The following is a 17,370-nucleotide window of genomic DNA, read 5'->3' on the forward strand; positions in this document are numbered from 1 at the left end:
TCAAAGGACTGTCTCTTCATTAGACAACCTTTCGTTCTTAAGAGACTGCCCTAAACCCTCTCTAAGAATTATAGGACAGATGCTAGCTCCATCCCCTTTGTGCTGCTCAGTGCTTTGTGACTCTATTTGTCAAATGACACCACTGTACTCGGTGCTGGATCAATATACTTCTCTACTCAAGCCACTCAGGAATGGAGTAATTTGCTGCAGCCTCCCTTTGGCAAGTGTGCAGTACAAACATCATGCCTCAGAGTTATGTGTGTTCCAGAATTTCATGTCCTCCATGGATGAAATTACGTAATATTTTCAGTCCACTGGCCCAGAAAAATCTTCAGGTTCAACAGGAAGACAAATTCCTCCTATTTCCTCATAGCCCTCAAGAACATAAACTGATACAGTCTAGTCTTCCTATTACACAGACCCTAACAAAAGCAGTAAAGGAGGTGTGAACTTGTCCCATTCCTCTCAACAAGGCCAGAACTCTGACGCTTAAGAGCAACAATTTAAATGCTGACAACCATTTCGCTGCTGATACGCTCAGCTAATGTGTTTATCCAGTTATTGGACATACTCAAAATATGATAGACTTATTTGTTCATCTGAAATAAGACTAGACAGTTTAAGTTAACAAAATTACAGAATAGCCTCAGACTTCTTTTCCCCATTTGGTCCTTTAGAGGAACTTGTTCCTCTTGCACTGCAATGATGTTCCTTGTCATAACACAGTGGTTTGGAGTACATCAGCTCATCTCTATCTGGCTGCAAAAGCTGCTTTATGTGACATAAGGTGCTCACTTCTTGTCAAGAAATTAGTGCACTGACTCTTGCACTGCTCCCAGTCAATGTCAGCTTGGAGCTCATGAGACTAGTGTTGAGCATTTAACCTGTGAATGTTGCATGCACAAATGCCCTAAGACCACGGGAACAACTCTTATAGCACTATTATTCAAATAGCTGAGACATAGCTACAATCTTTGTAAGTTAAGGTACAAGCAATGTTTGCTGTGCTGCCAGTGCAGCCCTGGGATTTTGTAGACTGTCTGTGAAATGTGGTCGAGTGACAAAGACAGTTCACTCTATAATGACCTTATTAACAATTCTGAAAGAGTCTACTTGTCCCTTAGATGGACCTAGGGAGGAAGGATGGTCTTCTGTTCAAATCATTAGACTGGGATTCCAAAAATCTGGGTTCAATTTTTGGCTCTGCCACAGATTTTCTGTGTGGCCCTGGGAAAGTCACTTAACCTTTTTTGTCCCTCCGCTCTCCAGCATTTACTTCCCCTTGCCCAACCACTGTCTTATGTATTAGATTGTAAGCACTCTGATCGTAATTGTCCTTTATTAGGCATATGTCCAGCACAACAGGGTCTGATTGAGGTCTCAACCTGCTACTGCAATACTACACCATGCCCACTCTCCCTAAAAATCCCGCTGATTTATATTCATTACTATCCACTTCCCCGTATTTCCATTCGTTACAATATTTTTTTTATAGCTGCCTTCACTTCTCCTCTAAATCACATTTTTTTTTTAACCATTATGGCCTTCTTGTTGATTATGGGATTTTGGGCATCTCCTAAGGTGTTCTTAAATGATTGCCAATTATCATTCAATATAATTTCTTCATCCCAGCTGATTTGGCTCATAATTGTTTTTCACTTTGTGAAATTGGCCCTATTAAAGTACCAACTATAAATACTGTTGTTCTGGACTTTATTCTGGTTGAATATTATAAATGTGATGAAGTCAGGATCACTTGAACCTAAGCTAACATTAGTTTTAGTTCTGTGATCAGTTCCTCTTTATCTACCTTTAAAGAATTTCCCCATGTTGGCCACAACACTTTTTGAGTTAGGAAATTGTCATATATAATGTTTAGAAATTCCAAGAAACAGAACCCTTGCCTCCACATTTCCAATTGCATGCTCTAACTCCTGCAAAAATCCAGATTTGTGAAAATACCCTGCAGAAAAAAACCCTACTGATTTGGCCAAATTCCTTGCATATTTGTGTCATTCCTGTCTAAGAGCCAGAGCATCATCATCCCATAAGACTACTCTTTTTTCCTTGGGGTCGTGAGTTGTTTTACACTTGGCATTTCAATGCAGCTTTATTGAGATTAATTATGATTATAGATAAGAAAGAAGGGTCTGTCCCATTTCTTCAGGGAGGCTATCCATAGATAATGACCAGGCAGCACTCTGGGAAACATCAAGAGTAGTGCTAAGAGAAATAATTGCTCATGATGCGTCGAATGGAAAGGACTCCTTGGCAAAAGTGAAGCAGTTAGAAAGTAAGAGATCTCAATTAGAGCAGATGCACAAAACTGAGAGATAAAGACTCTCTGGTGCACGCTGAATGCAGCAAAGCCAAATTAGAATCTTCACGAACGTAAGCACTGAAAAGGTCCCCTTCGTTATAGCGACAGTGCTATTATGGGCAGAAGGGTGAAAGAGAATGTTAATGAGCATCACGAAGTCCAGAAGGTTAGACAGACAGAGCCGCCTCTTAAAGACCAAAAAACCAGGAAGCAAGTTAGTAAGTTTTCTGAGCTCTGCGGTACCGTTAAAGCTTTTTGTCTGAGATTTTATCACCATGGCTTTACAATCACAGCAGAAAGTCTCTCTGTTATGACTAATACTCATCTGCTACACAGTGGAAAAAAATACACTTAATTTTAAAAGGAACAGGCGGGGAAAAGCTATCTGCCAAGTTTGCAACCCATAATCTGTATTTTCATAAAGAGAAAGCAACAAATGCCCATTTGTTCCCTTCCCCCTCCCAATACTTATAAAGCTTTCCTGGGGCTGGGGAGGAAGAAGCAGGGTGCCTGAGTGCAGCTAAACGTACTCGACAGATCGGTTAAATGCACCTTAGGTGCGGTCACCCTATTTCAGAATGAAACGCCATTATTCCAAGAGAGCATCAATTGGTATGTTCAGCCACCCCTTTCCAAGGGAGCACCCTGCTGCAATTATCCATGCTTTTGTCACCTGGAGGTTAGATTACTGCCATGTGCTCTACATGGGGATTATATACTGAGACCATGTGGAAACTGGAGCTAGTGCAAAATGGAAGCACCCACTTATTTAGCAAAGCATCATGCGGAAGGCACACATCGTCAGCACTCTGTAATTAGCATCACCAAGCTGCCAATACATTTCTGGCTGGAGTTCGCTATGTTGGTTTTAACCCACCAAGCTCTAAATGGTTTGGGACCTGGTAACATACTGCTGCAGCTATGACCAGAAGCCCACCCTCAATCTGAAGGGGATTGGGTGCTGCTGGCAGAGCATTTGTGGCTTTGGAAATCCTTGGTCTGCCTGAGGCGTCATTTGTTAACATTTGGGCATGCTTCACAGCCAATTTTTTCTTTTCAGCATGACTGGGTGTGAGGGGGACTGGGGACTATTATTTGCTTGCCTTGCAGTAAGGTACAGGCAGGTCTGAGTGTGCAAATGATTTTAAAATCTGGCATGGTGAAAAAAACTAAAACAAATACATTAACATTTTAAAGTAATGCTGCCACATTCTGCTGTAGAGAAACACAACAGTAAAGTAGCTAATCAATCTTTCTGGTCTTAGCCAACATTTTATCCGATGTGTTTTAAATTATCATCATCACCAACACCCCCAGTCCCGGGGACCTACACAAAACAGAGTTTAGCAACAGCAAACATTTCTAACTAACACTAGAAAGTATTAAATATCAGCACTTATATATTGCACTATTAACTTCATTTTCAAAAAGCGTGACATTGTAGTAACTTGAGATGCACAGAAAGCCTTTGATCACACTGAATGGTCTTGGGTGTTGAATCTGTCTCTAAGCACAGAAGTTTAAAACACTGGATTATACTAGCAGGAATCAGGAATTTAAGCCAGGTTGGTTCTTTATGCTAGCCCAAATTTTGCCTGATAAGATGCTATTTGTCAGGACCTCCCCCTGTACCTCTTCTGTTTGTTCTCATGAGATAGCACACTGCTTACTTCTGCCAGGGAGGGAGGAAATCTATTTCTCTCAAGGTAGGGCAAGGGAAAGTGAATAGGACTGTGCTTTCGGCAGACAATACTATTCTTTTGATTTCAAACCTCCCTTCAAAGTTCTATATCCCCTCCTTGTTCTAACGCCCTTAAACATAATGCTCAGATCTTCTGAATCATTTGAGAACATTATGAAACACTTCCTCCACATCCTCTTAAATTTTATTCAGTGCTCAGGAGCAGAGTTTAAGCAATCTGTAGGTTATGCAGAGTACATCTTGCTTCCTTTCTGATATTTCATTCAACTTCTAGCCAATCTTCAGCATTAGCAGTGACCTTTACAAGTAGGCTGCCATAGCACTTTCTTGGATGGACATAATTAATCTTTTTAAAATGGATACCAGCTCCAGCAGATGGATTTGTTTCAAACATGAGACATATCTTCATTCACCCAAAAGTGTTTTGTGGAACTACATAAAAGTTTTCACTGCAACTATAAATAGTGTCCCCTCCCTCACAAAAAGATGACAATAATATACAATAGCTTTGTTGAAATATGCAATATGATTAGCGGAATATGATTACCGCTCATATAATCATCTACACCTAAATACACGAATATACACGCACATCCATTATCTGGACTCTTCCCCCGGAATAGATATTCTGCTAAACAATCTCCTCTCAGCTCTAATTATAAAGGACATTGAACAAAACACTTAAATATGAATATTTTAGCTCTTATTGATAAAAGGGATTATTTATTATAATACCAAGAGATTAAAGACAAAAATCGAATTCTTCAATTAATATATTCTGTACGTTTGACAGCAGATTGTGCATAGTCAGTTTTGTTGATTCCCCTGCAGTCAAAAACTTCTCTTGTTTACATGGGTCTCTCATAAGTGAGAGAAGAACATTAAAAATAAACAAAATTCTACTGTAAATCCATAAACATGAGAAGACTGGGATGTAGAGACAGGTGTAGTACCTGAACTAATTTTAATTCTTTTTTTAAAGGACTAAATTTCAATTTGTTAGTACTTTATTAAACACAAGATTTAAAGCCAAAAATTTGAAAAACAAATTAAAAGAAAAACAACACCCCTATTCCCCATCCCAGAGCCTGAGGTCCACCTGGAATTCTGTGCAGATGGCTGAATCTGGAACTTTTCTTGTGTGCACAATATTTTTGCACATGGACTTCTACCTTTGCTTTTAAAAATGTGTCCCGGTTCAGGGTCAGATTGCTTCCCAGCCTTACACAGCTATGCAGGGGCAAGAGAATGGGTGAAAACATTATTCAGCCACATATTCCCAGACAGCCTCCCCAGACCTTGGTTCTGGGTGTAGGAGCACAGGAGGCTGCACAAGGACAAAATCTGTGTTCAGTAAAGAGGAAGAGATAATAAAGGAAGCTTCTTCCCCGGGGACGTATCCAGCTACATACCACACCTTACATTGCCACTGACCAAAGGCTCAATCTGGCCCTAAATAGGTCAGATTACATGATAATGACCCCCTCTTGGCCTTAAAAAAATACAATCAAATCTATGACGTAATCCGAGAAAGTAATCAATACTTTTGTTTTAAATTTTATGCTACAATTTAATTGAATCAAATTCGTTTTCCAGTCTGCAAAACAACTGCGTATTAAAAATGTAATTTTTAAGTACCGATTGCATTATTAAAGATCTGCAAATGGCACTGACAGCATTAGGTAGGTGCGCTTATATTTTTGTGCATTAATCCAATACATAAATAAAAAGAATGAATATAATAAAACCAAACAAAAGTGATCCTGTCTTAAGCAGTGGCACAATGTGAAATGGGGAGTGCGATGGGAGGGACAAAGTAAAGTGGTCTAAAACTTTATTGAATATGATTTGCTGCTGCTTTGCAAGAGTATTTGGACTCTAAGATGGAATTCAGAGGTAGTTTCCTCCAATATATTTAACTGGCATGGGAGTTGGAGAGGATACTAAAAATATATTCTTCACACCTCAACAACTTCAACTTTGTAAAGCCTCCAAACTGCGCTACACTTGGCAGAAAGGGCCTATTTTAAGAGAATTAATAAATACAGTAATAGGATAGGTTTACCGTGGCTTTAAAAGGGTTTGTGGGGATGGGGCAGGAAGTTTAATAAAAGGCCATTTTGCTACTTCAAACACTTTTTGGGTGCATTTTATTTGCAATAGATGCAATTCCAAGCTGTATTCAAACTGCCCAAAAAGTATGCATACCTTATTGTGTGTTATTGTTTATATGATGTTGTTACAGTCAACAAAGCCTGGAGATTCAAAAGTAAGGCTCCTTCAGATTAATTTGGGTGACTTTGTTAATACCTATTTAAAATGTGTATTTTGAAGACTGTGTATGTTCTACTAATCCTTGTAAAACGTATACAACTCCTATGCATATAAAACAGACTTGTTTCCTTGTTTACTATTAAATTTTAAATGCCTTCAAAATTCCAACAGAATTTCACTTGTGAAATCAAAGTAATCAATAACGTGTTTATAAGCATAAAATAAACCAGGGGTCAGCAACCTTTCAGAAGTGGTGTGCCGAGTCTTCATTTATTCACTCTATTTTACGGTTTCGCATGCCAGTAATACATTTTAACGTTTTTAGAAGGTCTGTTTCTATAAGTCTATAATATATAACGAAACTATTGTTGTATGTAAAGTGAATAAGGTTTTTAAAATGTTTAAGAAGCTTCATTTAAAATTAAATTAAAATGCAGAGTCCCCTGGACCGGTGGCCAGGACCCGGGTAGTGTGAGTGCCACTGAAAATCAGCTCGCGTGCCGCCTTCGGCACGCGTGCCATAGGTTGCCTACCCCTGAAATAAACCAAAAACCAGTAAACTGTTTCCATACAATTTAAAAAAAACTTATATTAAAAAAACACTTCCAGAAATGTGCGGTGTACCAAGTTCCTCCCTAAACCAAAACTTTTACTGCAGAAGTTATAACTCCTTTAAAGGACACATGAATAAAATAATTGTGAATTTAAACTATTTAAGAAAAGTTACAAAAGCATAATAACTTAAGTAGTTTCATGAAACACAGAAAGATTTAAAATGTTCTTTTGCAGTTGACATTCCCCAGCAGCACAGGAAACTCAAATACAACAGCACAGTTCTTCCTCAGGAGAACCAGAAAGTGAAAGCGATTAAAAATAGAAATGGAATTAAAAAAAAAAGAGTTCAGTCAGATTGGACAAAGTGTCTAATATGCAAGTAGTAAATGCACAGCATTAAAAGTAGGAAGTGAACTAGATGTTTATTTGAGTTTTAAATCTAAGGCATTTAGAAAACAGGTAAGAACCTGTTTTTTAAAACTATGATATTTATCTGGTCAGTGTCCCTTTAAGATAAATGTGGAGAGTAACCTGCAGCTCAACTTTATAAGTGGAATGAATAAATTGCTGAGTCTCAGCATTAAATTTCAATCTGCCGCAGTTGATAAGAATAGTTTATTTTATTGCTTTACTTTACACATTTGGATAAATTAAATAAATACAAACCTTAACTGCATAAAAACCTGTTGCAAGGATTTTGGTACATGGTATAAATACATGCATGTGTGACGGTCTTGCTCCTGCAAGATGAATTTTGGAAAGAATATTTTATATATAATCTCAATGATTAGTCTCTTGTTCTCTTAAAGCTCAACACTTTTGCTACTGATTGATTAACTGAGCAGATCCAGAGGCTATTTGTCTGAAATCAGAGATGCAGTAAGAAATTCTACAGTGCAGAAATTTGCTTGGACCACTGAGGAAACCAGGGAGAAACTAATGGCATGTTTGCATAACAAACTGGGTGGCTTCTACTTGATCTCTAGTCCCTTTGGGGGAAAGTGAATCAAACAAAGAACAGTGAAACTGGAAGAATAACCCTTGAAAGAGAGTACTGTGGTCTTTGAAAATGGCACCTAACTGGGAAGAAGTGTATCTTGATTAGAGGATGCCTTTTATGAACTGAATGTTTGATAATCACATGCCAAATTAATTGTAATTAACACGTGTGTTGTGGTCATTTATGAATGATACAACTGTATATTTCACCTTTGTTCTATGGGTAATGTTCTCTCAATGGCTGTTTTATCCTAACTTCAAATCCCATTACAACGCTATAGAATACTCGACGAGGGTTCTCCCCCCCCCAATAAATAAAAATAGTAGCAGTTTGAAAGAAAAAAGATTCCATCTGCCATACATCCTTTGTTTTAAGGAACAGCTAGTTAGCTGTGCCCTTTACATTGTCAGATTAAAATACTGATGAGATTTCCAAAAACTGTCTTAACTACTTACTGCTCTTCCTAAATTTAGCAAAAGGCTCTTTGTATTCTCTTACCTTTATGGTTTTGGTCTGGAGTCTGAGTCCATTTAAAGTGTTAATGGCTTTCTCTGCATCCTTTGGATCAATATAGTTAACAAATCCATACCCTAAACTCTGCCCTGTTGAAACATAAGAAACAAAACAAAACAAAAAAGGACTCAGTATCTTTTCAGCACATGAATGACTTCCAAATGTGGAATCAAAATTCTCTTCTACTGTTTGTTTTCACCACACTTCCACCTAGACTCTCTACATACAGCAGGGTGTCAATTTTTCACCATTCAACTCTGTGGAAGCTAACAGAAAATTTTTAATTAGCCACTATAATGTACATACCTAAAAGAAAAAAGCAAGCTAAAAAAAAAATGCTTTTCTACAAGTTATCTGAAAAGCATGTAACGTGTTGATATCAATGGAATTAGATAAACACAATTAATAGCTTTGTGTTGAGTTTGTAACAAACTAGAGGATCAGCTGTACAAGCAACATGGTTCCCATTTAAAATGAAATAAAAATAAATGCTCCTCATGCCATTGTTTATAGAGTCTGTCTGGTTTTCATAATGTGAAAGTTCAGAAGCCTCATATTTTACCAGACCCCTCCAAAACACATTGCTCAGTTGGTTGTAAAATCAACTTAAACTTTCTATATTGTCTTATTGACTTGTGAGTGGCAATGCAGAACTGAAAAGAAAGGACAGACTATCCCATGCCAGGATAAGCTCTTACATTATGTTTTCTTTAGTATGTTGGTGATGCCGGCAAAGACAATACGGTACAACTGCTGCTGCATCCGGATGGCAGGAGCCCATTTTAGCAGCCAAATCATTTCAACAGCTTCTGTTTTACTGGTAATGTCTGTGTTTATGTTTGTAGTAGAAGGAGGAGACCTGGTTTAACAACTCAGTTTAGTAACATGGAGCTAGTGATGTACTATTATTAACGCTATACATATACACACACAGCAAGGACAACTAGGTGTCTGCAATGGAGTAGGATAAGGATAACATAACCAAAAGCTACACCAAAAAATATTAGACCTTTCTCCCAATGATTTTACAATATGAATGTTAACGGAACACGAAAGACAACAGCAACACACAGGCAGATTTTGCACTCAGGCTTTCAAATTCCTCTGTCTTATGTGCCATATTTAAATTATTTTGGGTATCTGGAAAATGCAATCATTTGTTGTATTTTTTTTTAAACCTCAGACACTTACTGGGCATGCAGAAGTGAGTACAGATAACCAGGCTTAAAAAAAAAAATTCTCAGGAGGCAGGCACTTTCTTGGATCTCACCCATTGTTACACACTTTTTAAATGAATTTTGAAAATGCTAGGTCCAAATCCTACCTGCACATGGGGTCAATGTGCAGAGGAATCATCCTGATTCTGCTCAAGAGGGGTAAGAGGAAGAAAGGTTGTGAAAAGCCCACACAGGGAGAGAGATAACAGGCTGTGAAAACTGTACTCCATAGAGGCTCTAACTGCAATAATGCAGAAGTAACTACCCAGCTCCTTCTCACACTCCTGCATGGGGGAAGCAGAGGTCACAAAGCATCCTGCACATGAGGAGCTATGCCCTAGTCTGGTGGAGGGATTCCATCTCTGCTACATAAAACCTTGTTACTTTGTCTTTGTGCAGAGAGAGAGAGAGAGAGAGAGAGTGCATTTGGCCTACTGAATTTGGGAAAAAACAACATCACCTAGAAATGTTGTGTTGCATAATCCATATATAATAGGAGTGTCTCACTCTTCTAAAAATCAGATCAAGGTGCTCAATTTTTAAGGTTTAAACGCATATTGCAGAACTCCTTTAAAAACCCACAGAAATGCTTTATTTCACTGCTACGACCACATGCAGCGTTACAGACAGGAAAGTGCTATTTTAAATTACATACATCAAGGGAGCACTTCCATTCACTAGGTCTAGAAGTACAAGCATAAAACACACCCATTCTTCCTGAATGGCTAAATTCATCTCAACAAATATATTCCAACCCCAGTTCGCTGGCATTAACAAAAAGTTAAACTGAGCAAAGAACCAGGAGCATAAATAGCGTAACAAATACTTCTGATGTCAGCCCTCCCCACTCTTTTCTGTCTACCTAAGGCAGCAGTTCTCCAAAGTGGGTCATGACCCCATTTTAATGGGGTCGCCAGGGTCAGCATTAGACCCAGGGCTGAAGCCCAAGCTCTCCCTCTGCCCACCCCCAGGCCGCAGCTCCCTCTTCCCCCACCCAGGGCGGCGGAGCTCAGGCTGCGGCCACTCATGTAGTAACTTTGTTGTCAGAAGAGGGTTGTGGTGCAATGAAGTTTGAGAATCCCTGACCTAAGGTATTTATATGGACCCCATTGCAGCTGTAGGTGGGCCCCTCCCAATCTTGAATATGTTTACCCTCAATACCTCTGGCAAGTGCGGTATGCACTGTGGGGCAGGGACAGTCTTTGCGTTGTGTGTTTGTATAGTGCCTAGCTCCATAGGGTCCTGTTCCAGGACTGGGGCTCGTAAGTGCTATCACAATACAAATAAATACAATAATAATAATAATAATAATAAATAACTCACTCTTATACAGCACTTTTCATTAGTAGAGCTCAATAAAATAATTAGTATTTCACACATGGGGAACTGTCTGATGCAGAGAGAGAATAAGGCCCAGATTTTCAAAGGTATTAAGGTGTTGCTCTGCTCAGCACTGTGAGGCCTAAGTGACTTAGATGGCTAAGTCCCATTCTGAAAAGAGACAAGCTTTTAGACCCAGATTCTCAAAGGGTATTTAGGCACCTAAGTCTAATTCAAGTCAATGGGATATAGGCTCCTAGGTGCTTAAGTCACTTTTGAAAATGGAACTTAGCTGTCTAAGTCACTTAAGTGTTGCAACATACCTCATATAACATATCTAGATATCAATAGATACCTTTAAGAATCTGGCCCTGAATTACTTGCCCAGAGTCACACAGGGCATAAGAACGGCCAGACCGAATCAGACCAAAGGTCCATCTGGCCCAGAATCTTGTCTTCTGACAGTGGCTAAAGCCAGGTGCTTCAGAGGGAATAAAGAGAACAGATCATCATAAAGTGGACCATCTCATTGCCCATTCCCAGCTTCTGGCAAACAGAGGCTAGGGACATTTCAAAGAATGGTTTTGTATCCCTGCCCATCCTGGCTAATAGCCATTAATGGACCTATCCTCCATTAACTTACCTAATTCTTTTTTGAACCCTATTATTGTCTTGGCATTCACACCATCCTCTGGCAAAGAATTCCACAGGTTCACTGTGTGTGGTGTGAAAAAATACTTCCTTTTGTTTTAACTTCATTTGGTGACCCCTAGTTCTTGTATTATGAGAAAGAGTAAATAACTCTTCCTTATTTACTTTCTCCACACCAGTCATGATTTTATAGGTCTCGATCGTAGCCCCTCTTAGTCATCTCTTTTCCAAGATGAAAAATCCCAGTCTTATTAATCTCTCCTCATACGGAAGCTGTTCCATACGCCTAATCATTTTTGTTGCCTTTTTCTGTACCTTTTCCAATTCCAAGATATCTTTTTAGAGTTGGGGTGACCAGCTCTGCATGCAGTATTCAAGATGTGGGTGTACCATGGATTTATATAGAGGCAATATGATATTTTCTGCCTTATTATCTATCCCTTTCCTAATGATTCCCAACCCGAAGAGTTCTGTGTGGCTCAAAAGCTCGTCTCTCTCACCAACAGAAGTTGGATCAATAAAAACATATTCGCTCACCCACCTTGTTTCTCTCATTTCTCAAAGACATTTGCATAAATACCTTTTTAAGGAAGAGAATATAGATAAAAGTAACCTAAAAGGAACTTTGGGGAGGGGAGAGAGTGACATGAGACAGCTGATACAAGAGGAGAACAACACTGACCTGGAGACAAAGCTTCTCATGTCCCCCCATTCCTTTCTCTGGAGTTCCTTAGTTACATCATTAAGGTTACTTTGCACTGGCCATCTGCCATCCTCCACACAAGAAGATATCTACATGGATGTTTCCTCTAAAGTGGAAGGAGGCAATTCACATGAGCAAAGTTACTCCTTTGCATGTTTGCATAATCTGGTTCAAAGAACAAAATTCCTCAAAAGAAGTGATTGATAATGCATGTATAAAAGCTATTCATAAACTTCTATTCCTAAGCTACCGATTGTGTTTTTATCACATGTATGCTAATTCCTACATCAGCGATGTTATATTGTATAAAATTTCTTGTGGAAAGAAAAATCTAAATTGACCTATTCAACATTCTAAACACTTAATTTCAGGGAGTCCAAAAAAGGAAAAATACTGCTTTACTATGATATGAACCATTAAAGCTCAACCCACAAGAATCTTGATGCAGTTGGTTCAATTACTAAATTTTTGTTGCTGCATTCTGTCATATGATTTAGCAGTCTATACTTTATATCAATGATGCTGAAGGAAAAAAAATTCTACCTCAGTCAACAGAATGCCGGCCAACAGAGCCAAAAGGAAAAATCCACAGAAAAATAATTTTGTGAAAACCTATGCTTGGTTAGCATATGAGATGGCTAGCAGACACTGTAAATTTTTAGTGTACTAAAACATTCACAGCCAAGAAACAAAAAAAATGGAACAAATCATGCTAAATATAAATTATTTTCAAACTATTCTCAATAGCAATAAATCTCATGACAATAAAAACAGACTCTAGATTCATGTGCACTGCAAATGGATACTGGAGGAGGGGAAGAGGATTTGTTCTAAACCATGGCCAAGAAATATGAGCTTTCATTTATTTGATCGTATCTTTTTATTGCATGTTCTGAAAAAGGAAACCATTTCTTAGGCCCTGATCCGGCAACATATAGCATGCAGTTGGGCGTCTCAATGGGGTTCTGCATAGGCACAGCAGTCCATTCACACGTCACATCACAGCACCAGGTTAAATTGTGAGTCTCGTTTTCTGTACTTGGGAATCCACTAGTTCATTAGACACCACGATTAGGTGGGGCTAACATGTTATATTTCTAGATCTTCGCACTGCTACTATTCCAGCTTGTTGTTCTCTCTCCCCAGCCCTACCTCCCCTCCCAGTTTCTAGTGCAGCCACTCCCCAAAGCAAAACAAAAAAGACAACATCATCCTCTGAGCCAAGCTGAGCTTTTTCAGGTTGGCGTCCCACACATTGGATGCTCTTTTGAAACCCACATGTGAAGAAATCAGACTCTCTTTGGTCTTGAGACCCATCAACGTGTGAGCAGCATTAAGCCAAAACCAAAAATTTAGGGGCCCCTCCTGCCTTTTTTTTTTTTTTTTTTAAATAAAGGGAATTTCATCACATTCACAAACAGTGCTAGGTTGTCTGCACTGGACGCTGGAACCCTCTAGTTATTCACAAGACCAGGTATAATATGGATACCAGTAATGCCAGGTTCCCTACACCACATCTTCCCTGTACCTCACCCAATCTAGAGGTGAGACACTAACTGAAATCTTTGGCTGCTCTCCCGAAATCGTCAATGTGAATGCCAGCTGGTGTCCATTACTTCAATGCTCTTCTTGCAATGCAATATCTCCCCTTCAGTAACTGGACCACAACTACTAACCCATTTTACATCAGTCATCAGATGGTAACCACATTCAGTCACATGTCACCTGGGGATTTAAAGAGACCCCTACAGATGAAATGTTGTACATCACACATTGCTCGGTTCCTTAAATCCAATCATTGCCCCCGCATCTGTACTTAATCCTGTGATATTTAGTGAAGGATTTCTTGCCAAATTGAAGTTCAACTTGCTTCCCTATTAGGCCAGCTGAGATGATGCCAATTAACCAGCCTCCACTGGTCACTGTTACATTTTCAAACAAACAACTTCATGCTTTCTCCCGAGCTACCCCTTATGCTTTGGAGGAACTCCCCATAAACATCTGCAAAGCTCATTAGCCTCCTTCAAACACTCCTATGCCAGGATACCTACAAAAAACTTGACAGCGGTTAGGTTTCTGGTATTCTGATAAAACTGTGTCATGCTGACCAATGTTGTCTCATGGTTTCATTCTACTACCCTATCTGTCTCCATTTGTTGTCTTTTGCCTTATATTTAAAGTGCAAACTTTTTGGGGTAGGGACCCATCTTTTTGTTTTGGGTTTGTACAGCACCCAGCACAATGGGGTTCTGGTCCATGGTTAAGGCCCTTAGATATTATTGCAATTAGACAATCTGAACAAGAACAATGGATCTTTCCATTTTACAAGCTTTCCAAACACAGGTGCAAATCATTAATACAGTCCACAGCAGTATCTTTCAAACTCAGGTCTGCTCTCCCAATGGAAGCAGCAAACTCACCCAGGAAATGCAGAGGCAAGTTTGGGGGGGGGGGGGGGGGGGAAAGTATTCCTCTCCTCCATACCATTTTTGATTAATAGTTTTCACTTACAAATCAGCAAAGGCATTGTCTACAGACTGTTCTGCTTTTTACCATATCCTAATGAAAGCCAGCAAGCAAACAAGAAAAATTATCAAATGGCTTCTTGACATGTTTAAAAGAAGCTTGCAAAATGCCATATTTCTTTTTCTTAACAAAAATTAAAGAGTAGCTGGGGGAGTCTCCCCCTTTAAAACACTAGCAATACAAGAGACCTAATTATATTTAGGGTTCCCATCCTGGATGTCCAGTGCTTGAGAAACCCAACATATTTCTAGAGGATTTTAAACACATTCCTGTTTTTTCTAATTATTCTTTTAAAAAGATCAGCTTACTTTAGGGGGATGTGGAAAGAAGAGGGAGGCACAGGGAAAAATTAGGAATGGCAAAAATGATCTTATCTCATTAGAAAACGTATTTTGAGGGAGACGACGCAGCATTCACAGAAGGTTACATGGATACTACAGAGATGGACACATTCAAAATGCACAGAGACAGATGTGCTGCCAAGTTCTTCATTTCAGTTGCCATGACAGTTCCCCAAAAGAGAAACTGACTGCAATCACCTAAAAAGGGGAGGGAAGCCGTGGAGAGGCGATTCAGACCAAGGGAAAGTAAGAACTAAGCATAGGTCTTAATTTAGGCAACCACCAAGAAGAAGCAAATTTGAAGAGTAGAGGCCCTCCAAATGTAAGTTTAATGAATGGAACTTCTTTTAAGTTTCAACTAGTCAATAGTGGGGCTTCTAACAAGCTCTGGCCTAGGCCTCATCCCAGATTTTTCACAAGGAAATCCTGCATACCGAACTTTTTCACTCTAAAGTCTCATGCATCCCCCTTGGCCCCCCAAAAAAGGCTAGGGGGGGGACGACAATCTACCCTGAGGAAGATAGCACTGAGTTCTGCAGGGTTCTGGTCCTGATGGTCAATTAAGTAGCATCAGCCTTTACTTTGGTATCAGCTGATGGAAGAACACCTCAGTAGGCATTTCATCGTGTGCAAGATCTTACATTAAACCATCCCTCACCAAACTTTCGTACAAGTATTTACTTATGGTTTATTGATTAGATGGCCTCCATGAGCAGTTATACCTACAGAAAGAGGAGGAAGCCTTTTGACTCTCTGATAATCTTAAGTGTCCCCTTCCTGCCAGACACTGTCTACAAAGAGCTGACCATATTCTTATTAGGAATAATCTTTGGAAGTGAGAACACTTCCTGTTCAGTCCACTTGTCCTCTGTATTCTTGCTCCTAAAGTGTGCCCATTTTCATAGTAACTTGATACGTCATCTGTCTTTACATCCCTTTCACAGAAGGGCAGAGGAAGCTGCTGTCATCCAAGGAATCTGTACTGAAAGAAGGGTATGGTAACACAATACACAATGCTATCAAGATCAGAAAATTAAGGTAAGCCCCTCACTGCCATAAGCCAATATAATCGGAGTGTGAAGGTCACTACTTGTCTTGTACCAGGTGTAGCTTTCTAACACAGTGTCTAATTACCCTACAGGCTATTTAAAATAGACGTGAACTGCTTCAGAGTAAACAGAACTTTGTTTAGGGAAGCTGCTGCTTGTCCAAGAATGGAGAGAAAGCCTGTTTCTACTACAGTCTAGCTGTCACATCTGCTAGAAATTTAGCAAGCATTTTCAGGGTCATTCTCAAAAGGGGGAGAGAGATAAACTGTGAATGGTTTGGTCCTTGACAAAGAAACAAAGGTATTTTTGATGGGCGCAGAATGGTATCTCCTGAAAGAATACAGGTCATAGGAAATAGTCCAGTACTACTGATGCAATAACTATGCTCCACTTTGAAAGTGACTTATAAGTGTTCACGTATCTCAGATGTTACAGAAGGCAGGCTGGGCCCAAGCAGAGTAAATCCCAGCCAACCTTCTCTGAAATAGAGAACTCTTATGGTTTATAGAGAGACAATGCCAGAGCCACCTCTTAATATGCAGGTTCTTACAAGATGCAGTAGTGCTCTAAACCACGGGAACAGCCAGTTGTTGCTAAATAAGTTGCAAGGACCCTTCCAGTGTCCAAAGAAATGCTGAACCCTCTCTCCTGCAGGCTGTGGTACAGCTACAATTTGAGAGCGCTGCTTATTGCTGCTTAAAATGGAGATGCCAGTAACAAAAATCTTAAGCTAGAAAGGGGGGGGGGGGTCTTATAGGTCAGGGATACCTGGGATTCCCAAGTAAAACAAGGATGCTGTTCCCCACTCTCCCCTCCCCCAAAAGTCACTAATTGTCTGGGAACATAATAAAATCAGGAAAACCAAACTTAAGAGGAAACTCATAAGTTTCATGGTTTAAGACTGCATCTAGCTGGAAGCTTCAGTAAGGCACCAATGTTTGAAACACAAACACACTGACATAAAATACTGCTCAAAGGATGGTATCCCTCAGAAAATTCTTCCCTAAAGGCATTGAAGTCCTGCAATCAGAATGGCAAAGGTTGCACTCTCCCGTAGGAAATCTCACAGAAAGTGAATTTCTAGACTACCTAAACTCTAGTAATGCCAGAGGGAATCCGATAAAAGCTCATCTGTGCAGGAGAAGCAGCTGGGTGGGGGAGACTGGTTCAAAATTGTGAAACGAACTCTCACAGGAACT

At 39.6% G+C, this 17,370-nt stretch overlaps 1 protein-coding gene across 7 annotated transcripts in view; it reads right to left on the bottom strand.

Annotated features, from left to right (window-relative positions):
- Positions 1–17,370, bottom strand: part of LOC113406566 (ELAV-like protein 4) — a 73,252-nt gene that overhangs the window by 10,677 nt on the left and 45,205 nt on the right. For all 7 annotated transcript variants that reach the window (XM_026651881.2, XM_026651887.2, XM_026651888.2 and 4 more), the window contains one exon: positions 8,350–8,453. In XM_026651881.2, the coding sequence (XP_026507666.1) occupies positions 8,350–8,453 (104 nt within the window). The remainder of the gene's footprint in view (positions 1–8,349; positions 8,454–17,370) is intronic.

The sequence above is a fragment of the Terrapene carolina genome, unplaced genomic scaffold (assembly GCF_002925995.2).
Source record: "Terrapene carolina triunguis isolate 2854851 unplaced genomic scaffold, T_m_triunguis-2.0 Scaffold105, whole genome shotgun sequence".
Taxonomy (NCBI): domain Eukaryota; kingdom Metazoa; phylum Chordata; order Testudines; family Emydidae; genus Terrapene; species Terrapene triunguis.